General features: G+C 46.0%; 2 protein-coding genes across 2 annotated transcripts; one reads left to right on the plus strand and one right to left on the minus strand.

Annotated features, from left to right (window-relative positions):
* Positions 1-508: 508 nt before the first annotated feature.
* Positions 509-8,968, minus strand: LOC134297297 (uncharacterized). The gene is made up of 2 exons (XM_062974358.1): positions 8,889-8,968; positions 509-1,856 (listed from the first exon to the last, which is right to left on the minus strand). The coding sequence occupies exon 2, from the start codon at positions 1,823-1,825 to the stop codon at positions 629-631; it is 1,197 nt and encodes a 398-aa protein (XP_062830428.1). The 5' UTR covers positions 1,826-1,856; positions 8,889-8,968; the 3' UTR covers positions 509-628.
* Positions 8,969-17,377: 8,409 nt separating this feature from the next.
* Positions 17,378-22,130, plus strand: LOC134297296 (uncharacterized). Its single transcript, XM_062974352.1, has 2 exons — positions 17,378-18,540; positions 21,756-22,130. The coding sequence occupies exons 1-2, from the start codon at positions 17,443-17,445 to the stop codon at positions 21,861-21,863; spliced, it is 1,206 nt and encodes a 401-aa protein (XP_062830422.1). The 5' UTR covers positions 17,378-17,442; the 3' UTR covers positions 21,864-22,130.
* Positions 22,131-22,536: the final 406 nt, after the last annotated feature.

Genomic DNA, 22,536 nt, shown 5'->3' on the forward strand with positions numbered 1-22,536 from the left:
TTGCCTTGGAGAAGGGTTGCTGGGAGGAGATATGGCTGCCATGTTTAACTGGTGAATATCTAAAAAGAGGTCCCATTGAGACAATAGAGCAACCGAGTCCAATGGCAGGAAAAGGGATTCCACCTAAACATTAGGAAGAACGTCCTGATGACAAGAGGGGTTCAGCAGTGGAATCTGCTTCTGGTGCTGCTGCTTGGAAGTCCAGTGGGACCGCCTCCTTCTCAGACAGAGACCGGAAGGCCATCTGTGGGGAGGGCTTGGGTTGGACTGCACAGCACTTGTGGTCTCTCTCTGCTTTATGTTCCTATGACCTTTTGCCACCTCATTGGACCACAGCCAGTGAATCCAGGGCAATGTCTTCCCAGAAGAAGGAGATCCTGCAGGAAAGCAGCCAAGTGGACATTCAGTTGCACACAGAGCACGGCTGTAATTCAGAGCCTCCCACCTCCGTCCCTCTTCTAATAATAACAATAACAATGATAATAATAATAATTTATTTATAGGCCACCCTATCTCCCCTGGGGGACTCTGGGCGGCTTACAGGCAAAAAAAGCAAACATTTAACGCCTTGGGCAAACATTCAATGCCTTGCCCTTGTTGCTCTTGCGTTTACGGGATGGGCGGCTCCTCATCCGAAGAGGCAGACGGTGCCGGAGGCCATGCGGTGCCGGTACTCGTGGCGCAGGCTGGCAGCCGCGGGGAAGTTGCTCCGCATCTCCAGTGGTCCGGGGACCACCAGGACGGTGACGCTGGGCCCCAGCCCCTCGGCCAGCTTCCTTAGCATGCGCCGGGCCAGGTAGCCACGGGCCAGGGCCGGGCGGGCCTCCAGGCGGGCGTAGACCTCGGGCGGCGGGTTGGGCAGCTTCCACTCCAGATCCCCGACCAGGCGGTGGATGCAGGCGCGGTCCAGGGCCGAGGGGCTCTCCCGGAAGCAGGCCACCGCCCGCAGCCCGGCCTCGGGGGCCCGTCCGGCCACGAAGTCGCCCTGGGCCAGCACGGACCCCTTGGCAGGACCCTCCTCGCCTTCCTCGCCTCCCTCCTCCTCCTCTTCCTCCACCTCCTCCTCCTTCCAGGCCATCACTGCCCAGGAGAGCCAGTCGTAGTTCTGCTCCAGCTTCCGCAGGAGCCCGGCGGCCAGTTCGGCCAGGTCAGGGGATGCCTTCGCCTTCTTCTGCTGGTGCAGGATCAGGGCTTGCTGGAGATCTTCCTGGGCCTGCGGGCGGAAGTATCCTGCGCAGAGGGCCAGGGCCTCCTTGGTGCGGGAGTGGACGGCGGCCACACGCTCTCCCCAGACGCCCAGCAGCAGGGCCGGGTCGCGCCGGGTCAGGCCAGCCTCGCAGAGCAGAGCCAGCAGCCCAGCTCCTAAGACCGCCATCAGCTTGCGGCAGAGGCGGGCCGCGTCCGGGCGGCGGGGGCGGTGCTGCTCCACGACCTGCGCCAGGAGCGGGCGCTGCAGGGCCACCACCGAGCAGCCCTGCACCCGGCGCCACAGGCCCAGCAGCCGCCGCTCCAGCTTGTCGCCGACGCAGCCCTGCAGGAAGAGATCGGTCTCGCGGGCCGCGTGGGGGCTGCCCCCGGCGCGCACGGCCAGGCAGAGGTGGGCGAAGGAGGCGGCCACGCAGTCCTCCAGCACGGCCAGCCCCCCGTCCTCCAGCAGCCCCGGCCCCGCCGCCAGCTCCCGCTCCAGCAGCTCCAGCTCCCGCCGGACAAAGGCCAGCTCCTCCGCCGAGGCCGAGCCTTGCAGGTGGGCCACCGCCCCCAGGGCCAGCGAGCGCAGCGCCTGCAGGAAGCCCACCGGCTCCAGGCCCTGGGAGAGCAGCGCCATGGCCCTGAAGCAGCAGAAGAGGCCGAGGAGTCTGCAAGGGAAGCAAAGGCATCCATGGTCAGAGAAGGGCAACCCCAATGGCCTGGAAGGAAGCCTGCGCCTCTGTGGTGTGGGTGAGGGGGCCGGGAAGGTCTGGCTGGAGAAAGGAAGTGTTGAGGCTCAGTGCCCAAAAACCTCTAGTATCTACAGTAGAGTCTCACTTATCCAGAATGGGAAAGCATAGATATCTATATATATAAAAGGGTCATGAAATTTCGGCCAAGGACAAAACAACAAAACTACACATCCCAGAAACACTAAACTTGGCAGCACAACCCCTCATCCATGCCTCTACGTTCATACAACAAAAAGAAAAGAAAAATAAAGTCCTAATTAGAGGGAGAGGAAAAATTGTTTTTATCCGATTGCTGCCAGTTAGAAGGCTAAGCTCCGCCCACTTGGTCTCCTAGCAACCCACTCAGCCCAGGGGACAGGCAGAGTTAGGCTTCACTTAGGCCTCTTCCACACTGCCTATAAAATACAGATTATCTGATTTTAACTGGATTATATGGCAGTGTAGACTCAAGGCCCTTCCACACAGCTACATAACCCATTTATAATGGACTTAATGTCTGGGAAAAACCTTGACCCTTGACCTTAACTACCACCAATTCCTCAATACTTTATTTCCCAGACCACCAGACTTCGCCACAGCAACGCGTGGCCGGGCACAGATAGTTTACCTCTATCTGTTGTCTGTCTTGTCATTGTTATTATTGGCATTGAATGTTTGCCATGTCTATGTGCATTGTGATCCGCCCTGAGTCCCCTTCAAGGTGAGAAACAAGGGCGGAAAATAAATACAGTAGAGTCTCACTTATCCAACATTCGCTTATCCAACGTTCTGGATTATCCAACGCATTTTTGTAGTCAATGTTTTCAATACATCGTGATGTTTTGGTGCTAAATTCGTAAATACAGTAATTACAACATAGCATTGCTATGTTGTAATTACTGTATTTACGAATTTAGCACCAAAACATCACGATGTATTGAAAACATTGAACTACTTTTTCTGGCAAATTTGTTGTTTTGGTGCTTAATTTGTAAAATCATAACCTAATTTGATGTATAATAGGCTTTTCCTTAATCCCTCCTTATTACCCAACATATTCGCTTATCCAACGTTCTGCCGGCCCGTTTATGTTGGATAAGTGAGACTCTACTGTATTTGCAATCAGGAGATTGAAATACAACAGTTCAATCTGCAGAATAACACTAGACTAGTAGTTCTCAACCTGTGGGCCGCGAGAACGAAAATCCGGGCTGTGGTGCAGGCTGGTGAGCAGCCAGCTGCAACAAATCACTCTGACCAAGAGGTCATGAGTTCGAGGCCCGCCCGTGCCTGCGTCTGTCTCTGTCTTTGTTCTATGTTAAAAGGCATTGAATGTTTGCCTTATATGTGTGCAATGTGATCCGCCCTGAGTCCCCTTCGGGGTGAGAAAGAAGGGCGGAATATACATACTGCAAATAAATAAAATAAATAAATAATTGTGTGAACCTACTTCCTCTTTATTTTATTTCATTTTATTTTACTAATTTTATTTCCGCTCCTTTCCGCAGAGCTGACCATTGCATTGGATAGACCACATCAGCTCTAGATTATTAAATATGGTTTCATATGGGCAAGCAAGTGGCAACTACTGGATGTTCTGTATCAGCTGATGTGGTCTATCCAATGCAATTTGGATAGTGGAGAGTTGGAGAGTGGTCCCCGGTCAAGTGGGCCCTGGTCAAGTGGTCCTGGGTCAAATCATCATCATCGTCATCCTCATCATCATCATTTAATTACTTATTAATCACCCTCCATCCAAGATGCTCTAGGCCAGGGGTCCCCAAACTTTTTAAACAGGGGGCCAGTTCACGATCCTTCGGACCGTTGGAGGGCCGGACTATAGTTGGCCACTGAGCAATAAATAATAGTAATAATAATAATAATAATAATAACAACAACAACAATAATAATAAAAAAGAGGGTTGGAAGAGACCCTTTGGGCCATTGAGTCGAATTCCCTTCTGCCTTTGTGCACCGAAAGCACAAGCAAAGCACCCCTGATGGATGACCACCCAACCTCAATGTTAATAGTAATAATAATAATAATAATAATAATAATAATAGTAAAATAAGATTGAACTTCAAAGACTCTGGCAGAAACCAGTGCAGGTGGTCCCGGTGGTGATCGGCACATTGGGTGCCGTGCCAAAAGATCTCAGCCGGCATTTGGAAACAATAGACACTGACAAAATTACGATCTGCCAACTGCAAAAGGCCACCTTACTGGGATCTGCACGCATCATCCAAAAATACATCACACAGTCCTAGACACTTGGGAAGTGTTCGACTTGTGATTTTGTGATACAAAATCCAGCATATCGATCTTGTTTGCTGTTTCATAATAAAATAATAATAAAGAGGGTTGGAAGAGACCCATTGGGCCATTTAGTCCAACTCCCATCTGCCTCTGTGCACCAAAAGCACAAGCAAAGCATCCCTGACATATGGCCATCCAGCCTCAATGTTAATAATAATAATAATAATAATAATAATAATAATAATAATAATAATAATAATAATAATAATAATAATAATGGTTGGAAGAGAAGAAGAGACCCCTTGGGTCATTTAGCCCAACCCCCTTCTGCCCTTGTGCCGTGGGGGCCGGATAAATGGCTTCAATGGGCCGCATCTGGCCCCCGGGCCTTAGTTTGGGGACCCCTGCTCTAGGCGATTTACAAGCTAAATTGTAAAGGATAAAAATACATACATACAAATATTGATAAAATAAACACAGATCAAAAGCTCTAGAAAAAGCCATGTCTTAAGTGCTGGGGTAAAAGGCCCTAACTCATGCATGGCTCTCATATAGGATTCAGTTTGGTTACTTAGGGTGCCGATTCAGAAAATTGCATTGGATAGACCTCATCAACTGAAGACTATTAATGGTTTTCTGTGGGCGAGCAGAATTTTCTAAATTCGAACCCCAAATAACCAAACCGAATCTAAAGTCGCCCAAAAACTTGATTCGTAACCCTTTTGGTACTAATGTCGGAGAGTGGTCCCCGGTCAAGTGGTCCCTGGTCAAAAAAAACATTGGGAACCACTGCCCTCGACTGATCTGCATCATGGTTTTAGAGTTGAACCAGAGCCAGATGGGACGTGCACTCACACAAACCACGCCTGTCTCCCTGCCCTTCGCTTCTCCCTCCCGGCTCTGCCTTTTCATTCAGCCTCTCTGTTCGTCTCGGTTCCAAAACAATTCTCTTGTGCTTCCAGGTCGTTTTGATCTTTCTATATGTTGTCGAAGGCTTTCATGGCCGGGATCACAGGGTTGTTGTGTGTCTTTCGGGCTGTGTGGCCATGTTCCAGAAGCATTCTCTCCTGACGTTTCGCCCACATCTATGGCAGGCCTCCTCAGAGGTTGTGAGGTATGGAGAAAACTAAGCAAAGAGGTTAATATATATCTGTGGAAAGTCTAGGGTGAGAGAGGTCAGTGTGAATGTGTAGTTAATCACTTAAATTAGCATTGAAAAGCTTATCTGCTGTCTTCTTCCTGCCTCTGGGGCATCCTTTGTTTAGAGTCGTTAACTGCCCTTGGTTGATTCATGTCTGGAAATCCTCTGTTTTCAGAGTATTGCTTTTTATTTACTGTTCTGATTTTTGAGTTTTGTAATACTGGTAGCCAGATTTTGTTCATTTTCATGGTTTCTTCCTTTCTGTTGAAGTTGTCCACATGCTTGTGGATTTCAATGGCTTCCAGTATTAAAAAACTCAAAAATCAGAACAGTAAATAAAAAGCAATACTCTGAAAACAGAGGATTTCCAGACATGAATCAACCAAGGGCAGTTAACGACTCTAAACAAAGGATGCCCCAGAGGCAGGAAGAAGACAGCAGATAAGCTTTTCAATGCTAATTTAAGTGATTAACTACACAACATTCACACTGACCTCTCTCACCCTAGACTTTCCACAGATATATATTAACCTCTTTGCTTAGTTTTCTCCATACCTCACAACCTCTGAGGATGCCTGCCATAGATGTGGGCGAAACGTCAGGAGAGAATGCTTCTGGAACATGGCCACACAGCCCGAAAGACATACAACAACACAGCAGATAAGCTTTTCAATGCTAATTAAAGTGATTAACTACACAACATTCACACTGACCTCTCTCACCCTAGACTTTCCACAGATATATATTAACCTCTTTGCTTAGTTTTCTCCATACCTCACAACCTCTGAGGATGCCTGCCATAGATGTGGGCGAAACGTCAGGAGAGAATGCTTCTGGAACATGGCCACACAGCCCGAAAGACATACAACAACCCCAGGAAAAGGATTCCCTCAATCTAACTCTATCATGTATGTAACTACATCTAGACTTGAGCAGTCCAGGGTCATTCCCAACACTTTCGAACCGGGAGCAGAATTTTTCCCCCCAAATTCCATGACATAATGTTATTCCTCCCAATTAAGTGTAGGCTCATTGGATGACATGGAAGTTGCATACAAGGCAATGAACCAAAGCTCCCCTTGGTTCAGTGCAGGGGTCCCCAAACTAAGGCCCGGGGGCCGGATGCGGCCCTCCGAGGTCATTTACCTGGCCCCCGCCCTCAGTTTGATAATATAATATATTGTATATACATATAATATTGATAATAATATTATAATGTAATACAATATAACACTAATACCATATAATAATATTAATTATGTATTCTATATTACATATAATATTACTAATAATATTACCATATAGTGGTATAGTTCAGTATAGTAATATATAATGCTAATATTGTGCTATGCTAATAATATAATATATTGTATGTACATATAATATTGATAATAATTTTATAATGTAATACAATATAACACTAATAATAATACCATATAATAATATTAATTATATATTCTATATTACATATAATATTACTAATAATATTACAGTATAGTGGTATAGCTCAATAAAGTAATATATAATGCTAATATTGTGCTATGCTAATAATATAATATATTGTATGTACATATAATATTGATAATAATTTTATAATGTAATACAATATAACACTAATAATAATACCATATAATAATATTAATTATATATTCTATATTACATATAATATTACTAATAATATTACCGTATAGTGGTATAGCTCAATAAAGTAATATATAATGCTAATATTGTGCTATGCTAATAATATAATATATTGTATGTACATATAATATTGATAATAATATTATAATGTAATACAATCTAACACTAATAATAATACCATATAATAATATTAATTATATATTCTATATTACATATAATATTACTAATAATATTACAGTATAGTGGTATAGCTCAATAAAGTAATATATAATGCTAATATTGTGCTATGCTAATAATATAATATATTGTATGTACATATAATATTGATAATAATTTTATAATGTAATACAATATAACACTAATAATAATACCATATAATAATATTAATTATATATTCTATATTACATATAATATTACTAATAATATTACAGTATAGTGGTATAGCTCAATAAAGTAATATATAATGCTAATATTGTGCTATGCTAATAATATAATATATTGTATGTACATATAATATTGATAATAATATTATAATGTAATACAATCTAACACTAATAATAATACCATATAATAATATTAATTATATATTCTATATTACATATAATATTACTAATAATATTACAGTATAGTGGTATAGCTCAATAAAGTAATATATAATGCTAATATTGTGCTATGCTAATAATATAATATATTGTATGTACATATAATATTGATAATAATTTTATAATGTAATACAATATAACACTAATAATAATACCATATAATAATATTAATTATATATTCTATATTACATATAATATTACTAATAATATTACCGTATAGTGGTATAGTTCAGTATAGTAATATATAATGCTAATATTGTGCTATGCTAATAATATAATATATTGTACGTACATATAATTTGTAAGCCACTCTGAGTCCGCTTTGGGGTGAGAAGGGTGTGATACAAATGTAGTCAATAAATGCAGTAAATAAATAAATAATAAATACATAAATTTTAGACTTAGGCTCGCCCAAAGTCTGAAATGACTTGAAGGCACACAACAACAACAACAACAACAACAACCCTAATTAACTTGACTATCTCATTGGCCAGAAGCAGGACCACACTTCCCATTGAAATCCTGATCAATGTATGTTGGTTAAAATTGTTTTTATTTTAAAATATTGTATTGCTCTTTCATTGTTGTTGTTGTTGTTGTTGTTGCACTACAAATAAGACAAGTGAAGTGTGCATCAGAATTTGTTTGTATTTTATTTTCAGATGATAATCTGGCCCCTCAACAGTCTGAAGGATTGTGGACCGGCCCTCGGCTTAAAAAGTTTGAGGACCCCTGGTTCAGTGGGTCATTTTGGGCAGGAGGCAAGGGCAGGAAGGCTTGGGGCAAGGACACGGGTGGGAGCTGGATGGGACCTCCCGACCTACCTTAGACCCACATCTGGGGGTCTGGAGGGGCTTTGGAGCCTCTCTTGGCCCTCTAATGCCCCTCCCAGGCTCCTCTGTGCCCTTGGGGGTTCATGGGAGGTTCATGGGGAGGGGAAGGCAACCACTGAACCCTCAAGTTGGAAGAGACCTCCATGGCCATCTCGTCCAAGGTCCTACTGCTGAGCTCTCCTGGCAGATGGCCATCCTGGCTCTGCTTAGAAACCTCCAGAGAAGGAAGGAAGGAAGGAAAGAAGGAGGCTCCACCAGACTCCCAGAGTTGGAGCAGACCCCACGTGCCATCTAGTTGGACCCAGAAGAAAGGCACAACTGCTTGATGCTCAAGACAGCCATGGGCCAACTTCGCCCCTCCAGGGGGTTTGGACTTCAACTCCCACAATTCCTAACAGCCTACCGGCTGTTAGGAATTGTGGGAGTTGAAGTCCAAAACACCTGGAGGGGCGAAGTTGGCCCATGGCTGTGACTAACCAGGTCTCTTTCTTGTACCTGACTCCGGGGAGAGGTCACTCGCAGCCCTTGGTGCTTCTGGTGCCTTGGTGAGCTCCTGGGTCCGGACTGAGGCGCCTGCCGGCGGCCCCTGATAAGAAGCCCCCTTCCTTATCTTTGCCCCACCTGCGGCACGTGCGAGACGTCCTGCCCTCCGTGTCCTTCGCCTGTGTCTGCCTTGCACGCAACACACACACGTGTGTGTCGTGTGCAAGGCAGAACCAGACACCACTGCCCTTCTCCCACTGAAGGAGGAGGTCACGACTAACTCCAGAGGCTCTTAGATATACAAATTACATGGTTTATGCCAGGCATGAGCAAACTTCAGCCCTCCTTCTAGGTGTTTTGGACTCCAACTCCCACCATTCCTATCAGCCTCAAGCCCATTCCCTTTCCCCGTTCCGCTTTAGGTCTAGTAGTACTCACTGAAGTCCGTAAGTCATATTTCTCAACTGAAGTCCAAACAGTAACATGCATCCACCTCCACTGAGGTCTGGTGCAAACGTGCATCCACCTCCACTGAGGTCTGGTGCAAACGTGCATCCACCTCCACTGAGGTCTGATGTAAACATGCATCCACCTCCACTGAGGTCTGGTGCAAACGTGCATCCACCTCCACTGAGGTCTGATGTAAACATGCATCCACCTCCACTGAGGTCTGATGTAAACGTGCATCCACCTCCACTGAGGTCTGGTGCAAACGTGCATCCACCTCCACTGAGGTCTGATGTAAACGTGCATCCACCTCCACTGAGGTCTGGTGCAAACGTGCATCCACCTCCACTGAGGTCTGGTGCAAACGTGCATCCACCTCCACTGAGGTCTGATGTAAACGTGCATCCACCTCCACTGAGGTCTGATGCAAACGTGCATCCACCTCCACTGAGGTCTGATGTAAACGTGCATCCACCTCCACTGAGGTCTGGTGCAAACGTGCATCCACCTCCACTGAGGTCTGATGTAAACGTGCATCCACCTCCACTGAGGTCTGATGTAAACGTGCATCCACCTCCACTGAGGTCTGATGTAAACATGCATCCACCTCCACTGAGGTCTGATGTAAACGTGCATCCACCACCACTGAGGTCTGATGTAAACGTGCATCCACCTCCACTGAGGTCTGATGTAAACGTGCATCCACCTCCACTGAGGTCTGATGCAAACATGCATCCACCTCCACTGAGGTCTGATGTAAACGTGCATCCACCTCCACTGAGGTCTGATGTAAACGTGCATCCACCTCCACTGAGGTCTGATGCAAACATGCATCCACCTCCACTGAGGTCTGATGTAAACGTGCATCCACCTCCACTGAGGTCTGGTGCAAACGTGCATCCACCTCCACTGAGGTCTGATGCAAACATGCATCCACCTCCACTGAGGTCTGATGTAAACGTGCATCCACCTCCACTGAGGTCTGATGTAAACGTGCATCCACCTCCACTGAGGTCTGATGTAAACGTGCATCCACCTCCACTGAGGTCTGATGCAAACATGCATCCACCTCCACTGAGGTCTGATGTAAACGTGCATCCACCTCCACTGAGGTCTGATGTAAACATGCATCCACCTCCACTGAGGTCTGATGTAAACGTGCATCCACCTCCACTGAGGTCTGATGTAAACGTGCATCCACCTCCACTGAGGTCTGGTGCAAACATGCATCCACCTCCACTGAGGTCTGGTGCAAACGTGCATCCACCTCCACTGAGGTCTGATGTAAACATGCATCCACCTCCACTGAGGTCTGGTGCAAACGTGCATCCACCTCCACTGAGGTCTGATGTAAACGTGCATCCACCTCCACTGAGGTCTGATGTAAACGTGCATCCACCTCCACTGAGGTCTGATGTAAACGTGCATCCACCTCCACTGAGGTCTGATGCAAACATGCATCCACCTCCACTGAGGTCTGATGTAAACGTGCATCCACCTCCACTGAGGTCTGATGTAAACATGCATCCACCTCCACTGAGGTCTGATGTAAACGTGCATCCACCTCCACTGAGGTCTGGTGCAAACATGCATCCACCTCCACTGAGGTCTGATGCAAATATGCATCCATTTCCACTGAGGTGTAAAGCAGACAGCACATTGAAGTCCATAATTACACTGAACACAAAAAGGAGTCCTGAGTCTGAACATGCGCAGTCTATAACCCCTCCCACACCAAAAAGGTACAGTAAAACTGGCAAATCAGCATATACATACAATACAAGTTAGCAAATATATACGTTAACAAACAAATAGTGAAAGGCTTGACAGGTTGCGGTTTCCAACACGCACTGCCCTTATAGTGATGGAGGGGGTGGGGCACCCTGCAGTATAATAAAGTGTCACTCAAGCTTGTGTAACAAGTAACAGTATCTTTATTTATTTATTTCAATTATTTATACCCCGCCCTTCTCAGCCGAGGGGACTCAGGGCGGCTTACAAGTGGCAATTGATGCCGTTACACGGATATACAATAAACTAAAACGATTAAAACAGTTAAAACAGTCATAAAATAGTCATAAAATAGCCATAAAATACAATATACAAAGTTTAAAACAATGCAACGTGCTTATGCCATTCATCCACCAGACGTTATACAAGAGCCGCAATTCAGACCGAGTCGAAGCCAACACATGCTTATTCTTCAAATGCCTGCCTACATAGCCAGGTTTCAGTTTTTCCTGAACCCCCAAAGGGATGGGGCCTGCCGAATGTCACTGGGGAGGGAGTTCCACAGCCGGGGAGCCACCACCGAGAAGGAAGGCCCTGTCTCTCGTTCCCACCAGCCGTGCCTGTGAGGCGGGTGGGACCGAGAGCAGGGCCTCTCCAGATGATCTTAAGGTTCTTGTGGGCTCATAGGGGAAGATACGTTCGGACAGGTAAATTGGACCAGAACCGTTTAGGGCTTTGTAGGCCAAGACCAGCACTTTGAATTGGGCTTGGTAGCATATCAGCAACCAGTGGAGCTGGCTTAACAAGGGAGTAGTATGCTCCCTGTAAGCCGCCCCAGTTAACAATCTGGCTGCCAGTTAACAACCTGGCTTTACTTCAGTTCAAAAGATCAAATTGGGCAACAATATATACAGCAGTCTTTCTGAATTTGCACAAAGAACATAGGGAATGAACAGTCCCTTTAAACAGTTTTTAAATATGCCTCATTTGCCTTATAAATAATCAGGCTTCAGAGAGTACAGCAGCCATTTCCTTTCCTAACCATCTGTCAGGACCCAGGCTGCAGAGCACCAATAACCATGCGCAGAGACCAGAATCTATCTAATATCTTTATTAGGGAAATATATAAAGTCAATAAAAACAAGTGTAGAATATAGTTCAGAAGTAGACCTTTCAGGAAAGGTCAAATATAGTCCAGGAAAACAATGTCCAATATGTGATATTAAAGTCCAAAGTTATAATCCACTCCACCGAAACACACACTATTTGGCAAGCAATAGTGTGGGGAACTGTCCTTAGTCTTTGAGGCTTAAGGAAAATCCGAAGGAAACTGGAAAACAAGGCTTGAATCTGAGAAGCAAGGTCCGTGGTTTAAAACGCAAGGCAAGGCAAGACTTGAAACTTGGCAAGATCAAACTTGAAACAAGGCAAACATGAGTCAAGAACTGAGTCCAAAGAAGTCCATGGTACAAGGCTGGGCTGGAAACTTGATCCGGGAACTGGGAACTGGAGTACGAAGTCTACACACGATCTCACTCCTCAAGCCGACGAATTGACTCCGCAAGGATTTCTTTGCGGGCAAACACCTATATAGGATCTTGTTTTCCCGCCAAGGAACACTTTCTCTGGGGAACAAGAAACGAAACCTATACTGTGTCCAGATGCATTGACTCCTTAAAGTTTCCCAAGGGAAACAGACTTAATCAGCTAATTGTCTGGCAGCTATCCTGGCGCTCCGGCGAGTCGCCTCCCGAGCGCCTCTATCTTGATTATAATAATCCCGGCAAGAAAATGGGGGAGATTTCTGCTCAAGGCTTGTTTGGCTGGCTTCTGGTGGGCAAACATCTTGCAGGTGCAAGGGCTCCACTTCTGGCTGAAACGGTGGGAAACCCAGGTTTTCCTCTTCATCTGCCACAATAGTACATGGAACGGGACTACATGGCCCATGAGTCATCACACCATCAGAGGCGGTCCAACCATAAGGCGAACTAGGCATTTGCCTGTGGCGCCATCGTCCTGGGGGCGCCATCGTCCTGGGAGGGGGGCCCCACTCTCCACCTCCTTCCTTCTCTTTCGGGCCTTCCGTCCAGCGCAGACCCACCTTTGCACCACGCAAGCCCACCTTTGGGGCCTTCAGAGATTGTGAGGTCTGTGGGAACTTGGAAGCTAGGTATGTGGCGTTTATATATCTGTAGAAGGTCCAGGGTGGGAGAAAAAACTTTTCTTTGAAGCAGGTGTGAATGTCGTAATTAATCACCTTGATTAGCATTTAATGGCCCTGTGGCTTCAAGGCCTGGCTTCTTCTTGCCTGGGAGAATCTTTTTTTGGGAGGAGTTAGCTGTCCCTGATTGTTTACTGTCTGGATTTCTTCTATTTTCAGAGTGTTGTTCTTTATTTATTGTCCTGATTTTAGAGGTTTTTTTTTTTTTTAATGCTGAGTGCTATCTGGGTTATCTAAGTCCACACTGCCCTATATCCCTGTTCAATGTTTGGTGCTAAATTTGCAAATATAGTAATCCCTACATAACATTACCATGTATTGAACTGCTTTTTCTATTGATTTGTTGTAAAACATGATGTTTTTGTGCTTAATTTTTAAAATCATAATGTAATTTGATGTTTTATAGACTTTTCCTTTATACTTCCTTATTATCCAACATTTTCGCTTATCCAACGCTTTTATTTTTCAGTGATTGGTTTGGGGGGGGGGGGGCGCCAAAATTCTGTTCGCCTACACTTGAAAAATACCTAGGGCCGGTTCTGCTAACCATTTCCAGTCAGCTGCTCTCCTCCCTCCCCGAGATGAAAGTGGCAGTTAAAACGTTTGTCTCAGCACCAAGCCAGAGACAGCAGCCAATTGGAATTCTGGCTCCTGACTGGCTCAGCCAATCAGCTGTTGACACACGCCCTTTCTAATCAACTCACCACGTCATGGTGCTTCTTTTACAAATCCTCACAATGTTCATAGAATCATAGAATCATAGAATAGTAGAGTTGGAAGAGACCACATGGGCCATCTAGTCCAACCCCCTGCTAAGAAGCAGGAAATCGCATTCAAAGCACCCCCGACAGATGGCCATCCAGCCTCTGCTTAAAAGCCTCCAAGGAAGGAGCCTCCACCACGGCCCCGGGGAGAGAGTTCCACTGCTGAACAGCCCTTCTCACAGTGAGGAAGTTCTTCCTGATGTTCAGGTGGAATCTCCTTTCCTGTAGTTTGAAGCCATTGTTCCCTTGCATCCTAGTCTGCAGGGCAGCAGAAAACAAGCTCCCTCCCTCCTCCCTATGACTTCCCTTCACGTATTTGTACATGGCTATCATCATGTCTCCTCTCAGCCTTCTCTTCTGCAGGCTAAACATGCCCAGCTCTTTAAGCCGCTCCTCATAGGGCTTGTTCTCCAGACCCTTAATCATTTTAGTCGCCCTCCTCTGGACGCTTTCCAGCTTGTCAACATCTCCCTTCAACTGTGGTGCCCAAAATTGGACACAGTGTGATTCCAGGTGTGGTCTGACCAAGGCAGAATAGAATAAGGGGAGCAGGACTTCCCTGGATCTAGACGCTATTCCCCTATTGATGCAGGACAGAATCCCGTTGGCTTTCTTAGCAGCCGCATCACATTGTTGGCTCATGTTTAACTTGTTCCCCACGAGGACTCCAAGGTCTTTTTCGCACACACTGCTGTCAAGCCAGGCCTCGTCCCCCATTCTGTATCTTTGATTTCCATTTTTTCTGCTCCTGTCTTCTGGAGTGTTAGCTATCCCTCCCAGTTTTGTGTCGTCTGCAAACTTGATGATCGTGCCTTCTAACCCTTCGTCTAAGTCGTTAATAAAGATGTTGAACAGAACCGGGCCCAGGACGGAGCCCTGCTTGTGGCACTCCACTTGTCACTTCTTTCCATGATGAAGACGACGCATTGGTGAGAATCACCCTTTGGGTTCGTTCGCTTAGCCAATTACAGATCCACCTGACCGTAGTTTTGTCTAGCCCACATTTTACTAGTTTGTTTGCCAGAAGGTCGTGGGGGACTTTGTCGAAGGCCTTCCTGAAATCCAGGTACGCTACATCCACGGCATTCCCTGTATCGACCCAACTCGTAACTCTGTCGAAAAAAGAGATCAGATTAGTCTGGCATGACTTGTTTTTGGTAAATCCGTGTTGACTATTAGCAATGACCGCATTTGTTTCTAAGTGTTCGCAGACCACTTCCTTAATGATCTTTTCCAGAATTTTGCCTGGTATTGATGTGAGGCTGACCGGACGGTAATTGTTTGGGTCGTTCTTTTTTCCCTTCTTGAAGATAGGGACCACATTCGCCCTCCTCCAATCTGCTGGGACTTCTCCCGTTCTCCAAGAACTCTCGAAGATAATTGCCAGTGGTTCTGAAATAACTTTCGCTAGTTCCTTCAATACTCTTGGGTGTAGCTGATCTGGCCCTGGCGACTTGAATTCGTTTAGAGAGGCCAAGTGTTCCTGGACAACTTGTTTCCCTATTTGGGGTTGGATTTCCCCCAATCCTTCGTCCATTCCGTGTTGCTGAGGTTGAAGATGGCTTTCTTTTTGTGAGAAGACCGAGGCAAAGAAGGCATTAAGTAGTTCTGCCTTTTCCCTGTCCCCTGTCGCCATCACCCCATCTTCTCCTTGCAATGGCCCTATCGCCTCCTTTTTCTTCCTTTTTCTACCAACGTAAGCAAAAAAGCCTTTTTTGTTGTTTTTTATGTCCCTGGCAAGCCTGAGCTCATTTTGCGCTTTAGCCTTGCGAACCTTTTCCCTACAGGTGTTGGCTATACGTTTGAATTCTTCTTTGGTGATTTCTCCCCTTTTCCACTTCTTGTGCATGTCACTTTTGAGCTTTAGCTCAGTTAGAAGTTCTTTGGACATCCATTCTGGCTTCTTTGCACTTGTCTTATTTTTCTTCTTTGTTGGCACTGTTTGCATTTGCGCCTTGAGTATTTCACTTTTGAAAAACTCCCATCCATCCTTAACTCCCTTGTTTTTTAATATCGGCGTCCATGGAATGCCGCTCAGTAATTCCTTCATTTTTTGGAAGTCAGCTCTCTTAAAGTCCAGAATGCGTGTTTGACTTGTCTTAGTTTCAGCATTCCTTTGTATTGCAAACTGCAGGAGCACATGGTCACTTGCCCCTAAGGATCCAACCACTTCAACTGTATTGATCAGGTCTTCCACATTTGTTAAGATTAGATCAAGAGTTGCTGATCCCCTTGTTGCCTCTTCTACCTTCTGGACCATACAATTATCTGCAAGGCAAGTGAGGAATTTGTTGGACTTTGTACTCTTGGCTGAGTTTGTTTTCCAGCAGATATCGGGATAATTGAAATCGCCCATGACTACTATATCTCTTCTTTGTGCCTGTTTGGTCAGCTGTTGACAGAAGGCTTCATCAAGTCCTTCATCCTGACTTGGAGGTCTGTAGTAGACACCCACGTGTCATGGAGCCAGATCCCAGGGCTGAATTTCCAAGCCCTGAATCTGACTTCATAACATAAACAATCCTGCAAGCACCTGGCGGGAGAAGATAAAATGAGCCTGGGAACTCAGGGTTGAAAGTATAAACAATTATAATTGATATAGTGTGTGGGAATGGTAGTAATGTGATCCAGGGGGTGGGATTTGATGATGATATTTGCGTGTGGTATTACGTTGCATCAGAAGTGATAAAATTAGATGTATGTAAACATTAGGTCATTCTCGACTTTTCCAAAGTCATGTATTCTTCAATAAAGATTGGATTTGAGAGCAGCTATCTTTGATCTGCGTTCAGACTGGTCCTTTGAAGTGAGCCTGACATTTAAGTCGAGAATCCAGTTCTCACCCTCCTGCGGAATTCGCAGTGAAGTGATAATGAGTGAAGAAGGAGATCAAAGCCCAAATGGGGCAGGGAGGCCTTTGCAAGGGGCCCGGCCGAAGAGAGAAGAGACGCTGCAAGCCATAGCTTCCTCTACGGGGTACCCCAGGCCGAACGGCGTGACCCAGAGGATTCCCAGGGGAGGAAGAGGCGTCTCTGCGGCTGCAGAAACCAGTTGGGGATCTGGAGGAAGTATGCCGGAGACCGTGGCCCTGCGGTTATCCATCCTGGAAACTAATTTATCCAGGCTGTCGGAAACCGTGGGGAGGTTGGTGCCACTATTGGAAGAGAATCTCCAAAAGGAGCCCATCCGATATGGCGCCGAGAGAGAGCCAAGTAAAGAAGGAGATTGGAGCCAGAGGGGCCAGCGAGTGTCAACGCAGAGTCCCGTGGCGGCAAGGGACGAGGGAGATGAGGAATACTGGCAGGAGCTGGAGGCCCGAGACAGAATGGCGTGCGAAGTGGAGCGCCAGCGAGCTCTGGGAACTCTGAGGCCGCCATCCCCAACAGAGCTCCCAACCCCCCGAATGGGCGTCGGGGTGGAAAGGCCACTGGGGCCAGGGATCGGGTCCAGTGGATTTGCAGACGAAGGCGGAGAGGAGCGGGGGATCCAGGAAGAGGAGGAGGATGTGCCGTACGACGAGGAAAGGCGAGATGAGGGGGCTACAGCGAGGCCAGTATGCGGATGGGCGGAAGGGCCGACAGCGGCGGCAGACTTTCGGGAGCCGCGCAGAATGACCACCGGAGTGGGGCGCGGCGTGTTCCAAGGAGCCGCCCGAGGAAACCTGATGCAACCCTTCCCCATGCCTCCCAGACAACATCAACGGGCCGCAGAATGGATGCCAAGAAGGGAAGATCTCAAACTAGAATACGGAGGGGAATCAGATGAACTGAACTTTTTTCTAATTAGCATCAGAGGATACATGGAAGACAATGCACACACATTCCCCTCCGAAGCAAGCAGGGTTCGAGCCATCGGCAACACACTAAAGCGAGGAGCAGCCAGCTGGTACGTGCAACTCCATGCCAGACACGACCCATGCCTGAGGTCAGTGCCCCGCTTCCTCGCCGCACTGGAAAACCGATTCAGAGACCGGCTAGAGCAATTGAGGGCTCGAGACCAGCTGAAAGGAATAAAGCAGAGGGACAAAACAGTGCCCGAGTACGCAGAGGAATTCCTCCACCTCGCGGAAAGGGTACCAGAGTGGTCTGAAGTGACCAAAGTGGAGTTATTTAAAGAGGGACTACGCCCCGAGATTTTCAGCTGGGCAGCGCACAGAGATGACCCCGAAACGCTCCAGGGATGGATTCAACTAGCGGGGCGCGTCGAATCCACCCTGGCCCAAGTAAAGCGCTTCAGGAGCAGCAGCGGCCAGCAAAGACCAGTGGCGAGAGGTCGAGGAGAAACGAGGAAGCAGGAAAGACCCGGAGGGAGGCCGGGGATTCCCTCCAGAGGAGACGACAACAAACCTAAACCGGGATGCTTTGTATGTGGGAAGACGGGCCATCGGGCAGCGGAATGCTGGGCCCGGAAGGGGGAGCCGCCAAAACCCCCAAAGCCCAAGCCAGCAACCGGGAGGCGCGCGGAAGAGGAGGTGCAGGCCCCAGAATCTTCAGAAAAATTGGTGAGTCGGGACAAACGCATGATAGTAGTGCCAATCTGCCTCTCGGGGCTAGAGAATCGGGCCACCTGCAAGGCATTTGTGGATTGTGGTTGTTCTAGAAATATTATAACTCCGGAATTAGCAGGAGCGCTGAAATGCCAGCAGATGGCGCTTGACTCCCCAATTGCATTTTCGCAGCTAGATGGATCAGTCGCTGCTGGGGAAGTATCTACAAAGGAAATACGGGGGGTCCCATGTAAAATAGGCAAATGGGAAGGAAGAATATCCTTTGTGATAGCCCCTATTGCCACATACCACGTAATATTAGGGATACCATGGCTCGAACAGGCAAATCCTGAAGTAGATTGGAGAGGAAAGAGCCTAGCATTCAAAGAACAGCAGACGCAATGGGAGATAAGCAAAATTGCAGAAGAGGAGGACGAGGAAGATGAAGCAGGTGAAATAGACCCACAGCTATTGCCACCTGAATACAGAGACTTTGTGGATGTTTTCAATCAGAAAGAGGCCAGTAAATTGCCTCCCAAAAGGAATATAGAAGTAGAAATTGAAATAACCCCAGGAGCAAACTTACCAAAACCAAAAGTGTATCCCATGTCTGTGCAGGAGAAGGAGGAATTGAGGAAATATATTGATAAAAACCTGGCGCGAGGCTTCATTAAGCCATCCAACTCTCCTCTCGGGGCCCCAGTGTTATTTAGGAGAAAGAAAGACAACTCCCTACGATTGTGCATTGATTATCGAAATTTAAATGCAATTACTAAGGACAATAAATACCCTATGCCCTTAGTAAAGGATTTAATTACCGTATTGAAGAAAGGGAGCATATTTACTAAACTGGATTTAATTGAAGCGTATCATAAATTAAGAATCAAACCGGAGGATACTTGGAAAACTGCATTTTCCTGCGCATTCGGCCATTTTGAATATAAAATTTTGCCTTTCGGTTTAAAAAATGGAGGCAGTTGCTTTATGCAGCTTATAAATGAAATACTACACCCATTGTTGTACAGAGGGGTATTCATATTCCTTGATGATATCTTGATTGTGAATGAAGATAAGGAAAAGCACGTAAAATTGGTCCGGGAAGTTTTGCAGAGACTAAGGGAAGCAAAGCTGTACGCAAAACTGTCCAAATGTGAATTTAATAAAACTCAAATTGACTTTCTGGGGTATCGGATATCTCCAGAAGGGTTAGCTATGGATCCAGCTAAAGTATCAGATGTGAAAGAATGGGGAGTGCCTCAAACAAGGAGGCAATTGCAATCATTTCTGGGGTTTGCAAATTTTTACAGACCCTTCATAAAAGGCTTCGCGCAAATAACCGCACCCCTTACTGAACTTTTAAAAACAAAAGGGAAAGGGGAGACAGCAAAAGTGAAAGCCCCTGGCGCCAAACTGAGTTGGACGCCAGAATGCCAAAAGGCATTCGAAACCCTAAAAGAATGCTTCACAGAAGGACCCATCCTAAAACACCCCGATATCAGGAGCCCTTTCATAATCCATTGCGATGCCTCAGACTGTGCGTACGGGGCAGTACTATTGCAAAAAGATCAAAATGGGAACTTAAAACCCTGTGGATATTTGTCCCGGAAGTTCAGCGAAACTGAAAAAAGTTGGCCAATATGGGAAAAAGAGGCATTAGCCATATTAAAAGCCTTAGAATGCTGGCGACACTTCCTCGAAGGAAGCGGAATACCATTTGAAATTTGGTCTGACCATAAGAACCTCCAGTATTTAAAATCTCCTAGAAAATTATCTCCCAAACAAATTAGATGGGCGCAATACTTCAGCAGATTCGATTTCCAATTAAAGTTTTTTCAAGGGAAGCAGAATGTCTTGGCAGATGCTCTTTCACGCATGCCTCAACACGAAGGCACAACCACAGCAAAAGAGGGGACAATATTCTCTGACAAACAATGGGGCTTAGCTGTCAGGACAAGAGCACAAACCCAAAAGGAGAACACGGCTTTTGTTGAACTCGGCGGGGAAGATAATTGGGGAAATGAACTGAAACAGTCTTATGAAGGAGATCAATGGATCGCATCCAACGCAGAAAAGGGGGAGCAGAAGGGGGGATTTTGGTTTGTAAACAAGAAACTGTATATCCCAGAAATATTAAGGATTAAGATTTTGCATCGTTTTCACAACAACCAGAGCGCTGGTCATACAGGAATTACAAAAACAACAAAGGCAATAGCAAAACATTGTTGGTGGCCAGGAATGAGGAAGGACATAAAGAATCATGTTGTTCAATGTGATGATTGTGCCAGAAATAAATCGAGAGGAGGGAAGCCTATGGGATTATTACAAACGGTAGCGGAACCTACCAGACCCTGGGAATGTGTAGCTATGGACTTTGTGGGGGAACTGCCGGTTAGCAAGGGACATCGTTATATTTGGACAGTATTAGACCTGTTTTCTAAACAGGCCCACTTTATAGCGCTGACGAAACTACCATCGGCCGAGAAACTAGCTGAACTGTACATAAATCATATTTACAAACTGCATGGATGTCCCAGTAGAGTGGTCAGTGACAGAGGAGTACAATTCACAGCAAAATTTTGGGAAAAATTCTTGGAAATGCTAGGAGCAGAAAGGAGTCTAAGTTCTGCTTTTCACCCCATGACAAACGGGGCGGTAGAACGTACTCAGCAGACGCTTGGGCAGTTCCTTCGAATGTACTCTAACATGAGACAAAATGACTGGTCTAGGTGGTTGGCTTTTGCGGAACTAGCTTTTAATTCGACTATACATTCAGCAACAAATAAAACCCCCTTTGAAGTAGTTTACGGGTATGAAATACAGCCTTTACCCCAGTTGCCAAGATGGACAGAAAATGAGGAAACAGAGGCAGGGAAATGGAAAACGCAAATGCTAGAATGCTGGAGTCAAGTGACTGCATCCTTAAAGGAAGCACACAAAAAGTATAAAGCGTTCGCAGACAGAAAGAGGGTGGAAGGCGATAAATTAGATAAAGGAGATCTAGTGTGGTTAAGTACCCAAAACATCAAATTGGAGCTACCTTCAAGAAAACTGAGCCCCAAATATATTGGACCATTCAGAATACAGGGTGTTATCAATGAAGTAACTTTCCAGTTGGCATTGCCAAAAAGTTTAGGGAAAATACACCCAGTATTCCATCGCAGCTTACTGAAAAAGTATATGGGGACTTTGGACAAAATGGACACATAGAGTTATTGTTTGATTTGTTTCAGAACTATGATGAAAGAAGAACCGAAGAGGAGGACGAAGAAAACGAGGGCGCCATGTCATGGAGCCAGATCCCAGGGCTGAATTTCCAAGCCCTGAATCTGACTTCATAACATAAACAATCCTGCAAGCACCTGGCGGGAGAAGATAAAATGAGCCTGGGAACTCAGGGTTGAAAGTATAAACAATTATAATTGATATAGTGTGTGGGAATGGTAGTAATGTGATCCAGGGGGTGGGATTTGATGATGATATTTGCGTGTGGTATTACGTTGCATCAGAAGTGATAAAATTAGATGTATGTAAACATTAGGTCATTCTCGACTTTTCCAAAGTCATGTATTCTTCAATAAAGATTGGATTTGAGAGCAGCTATCTTTGATCTGCGTTCAGACTGGTCCTTTGAAGTGAGCCTGACACCCACGACAAGGTCTTTTTGAGTCCCGGTTCCCTTGATTCTTATCCAGATGCTTTCAAGCTGGTTTCCTGGATTACAGTCTTGCATTTCTTCTGCAACGTAACTGTTTTTGACATATAAAGCTACTCCCCCTCCTCTCCCCTTTGTTCTATTTCTGTGAAAGAGGTTATAGCCCTCAATGGTTAAATTCCAGTGATGGGAGTCATCCCACCAGGTTTCAGTGATGCCTATGACATCGTATGTGTGGTGCTGTACTAGGAGTTGGAGTTCGTCTTGCTTATTTCCCATGCTCTGAGCATTAGTGTAAAGACATGTAAGCCCCTGTGACCTCCCCTTGAGCTGTTTATTTGGGATTATTGTGCTCTCCG

Source organism: Anolis carolinensis, chromosome 3 (genome assembly GCF_035594765.1).
Source record: "Anolis carolinensis isolate JA03-04 chromosome 3, rAnoCar3.1.pri, whole genome shotgun sequence".
Taxonomy (NCBI): domain Eukaryota; kingdom Metazoa; phylum Chordata; class Lepidosauria; order Squamata; family Dactyloidae; genus Anolis; species Anolis carolinensis.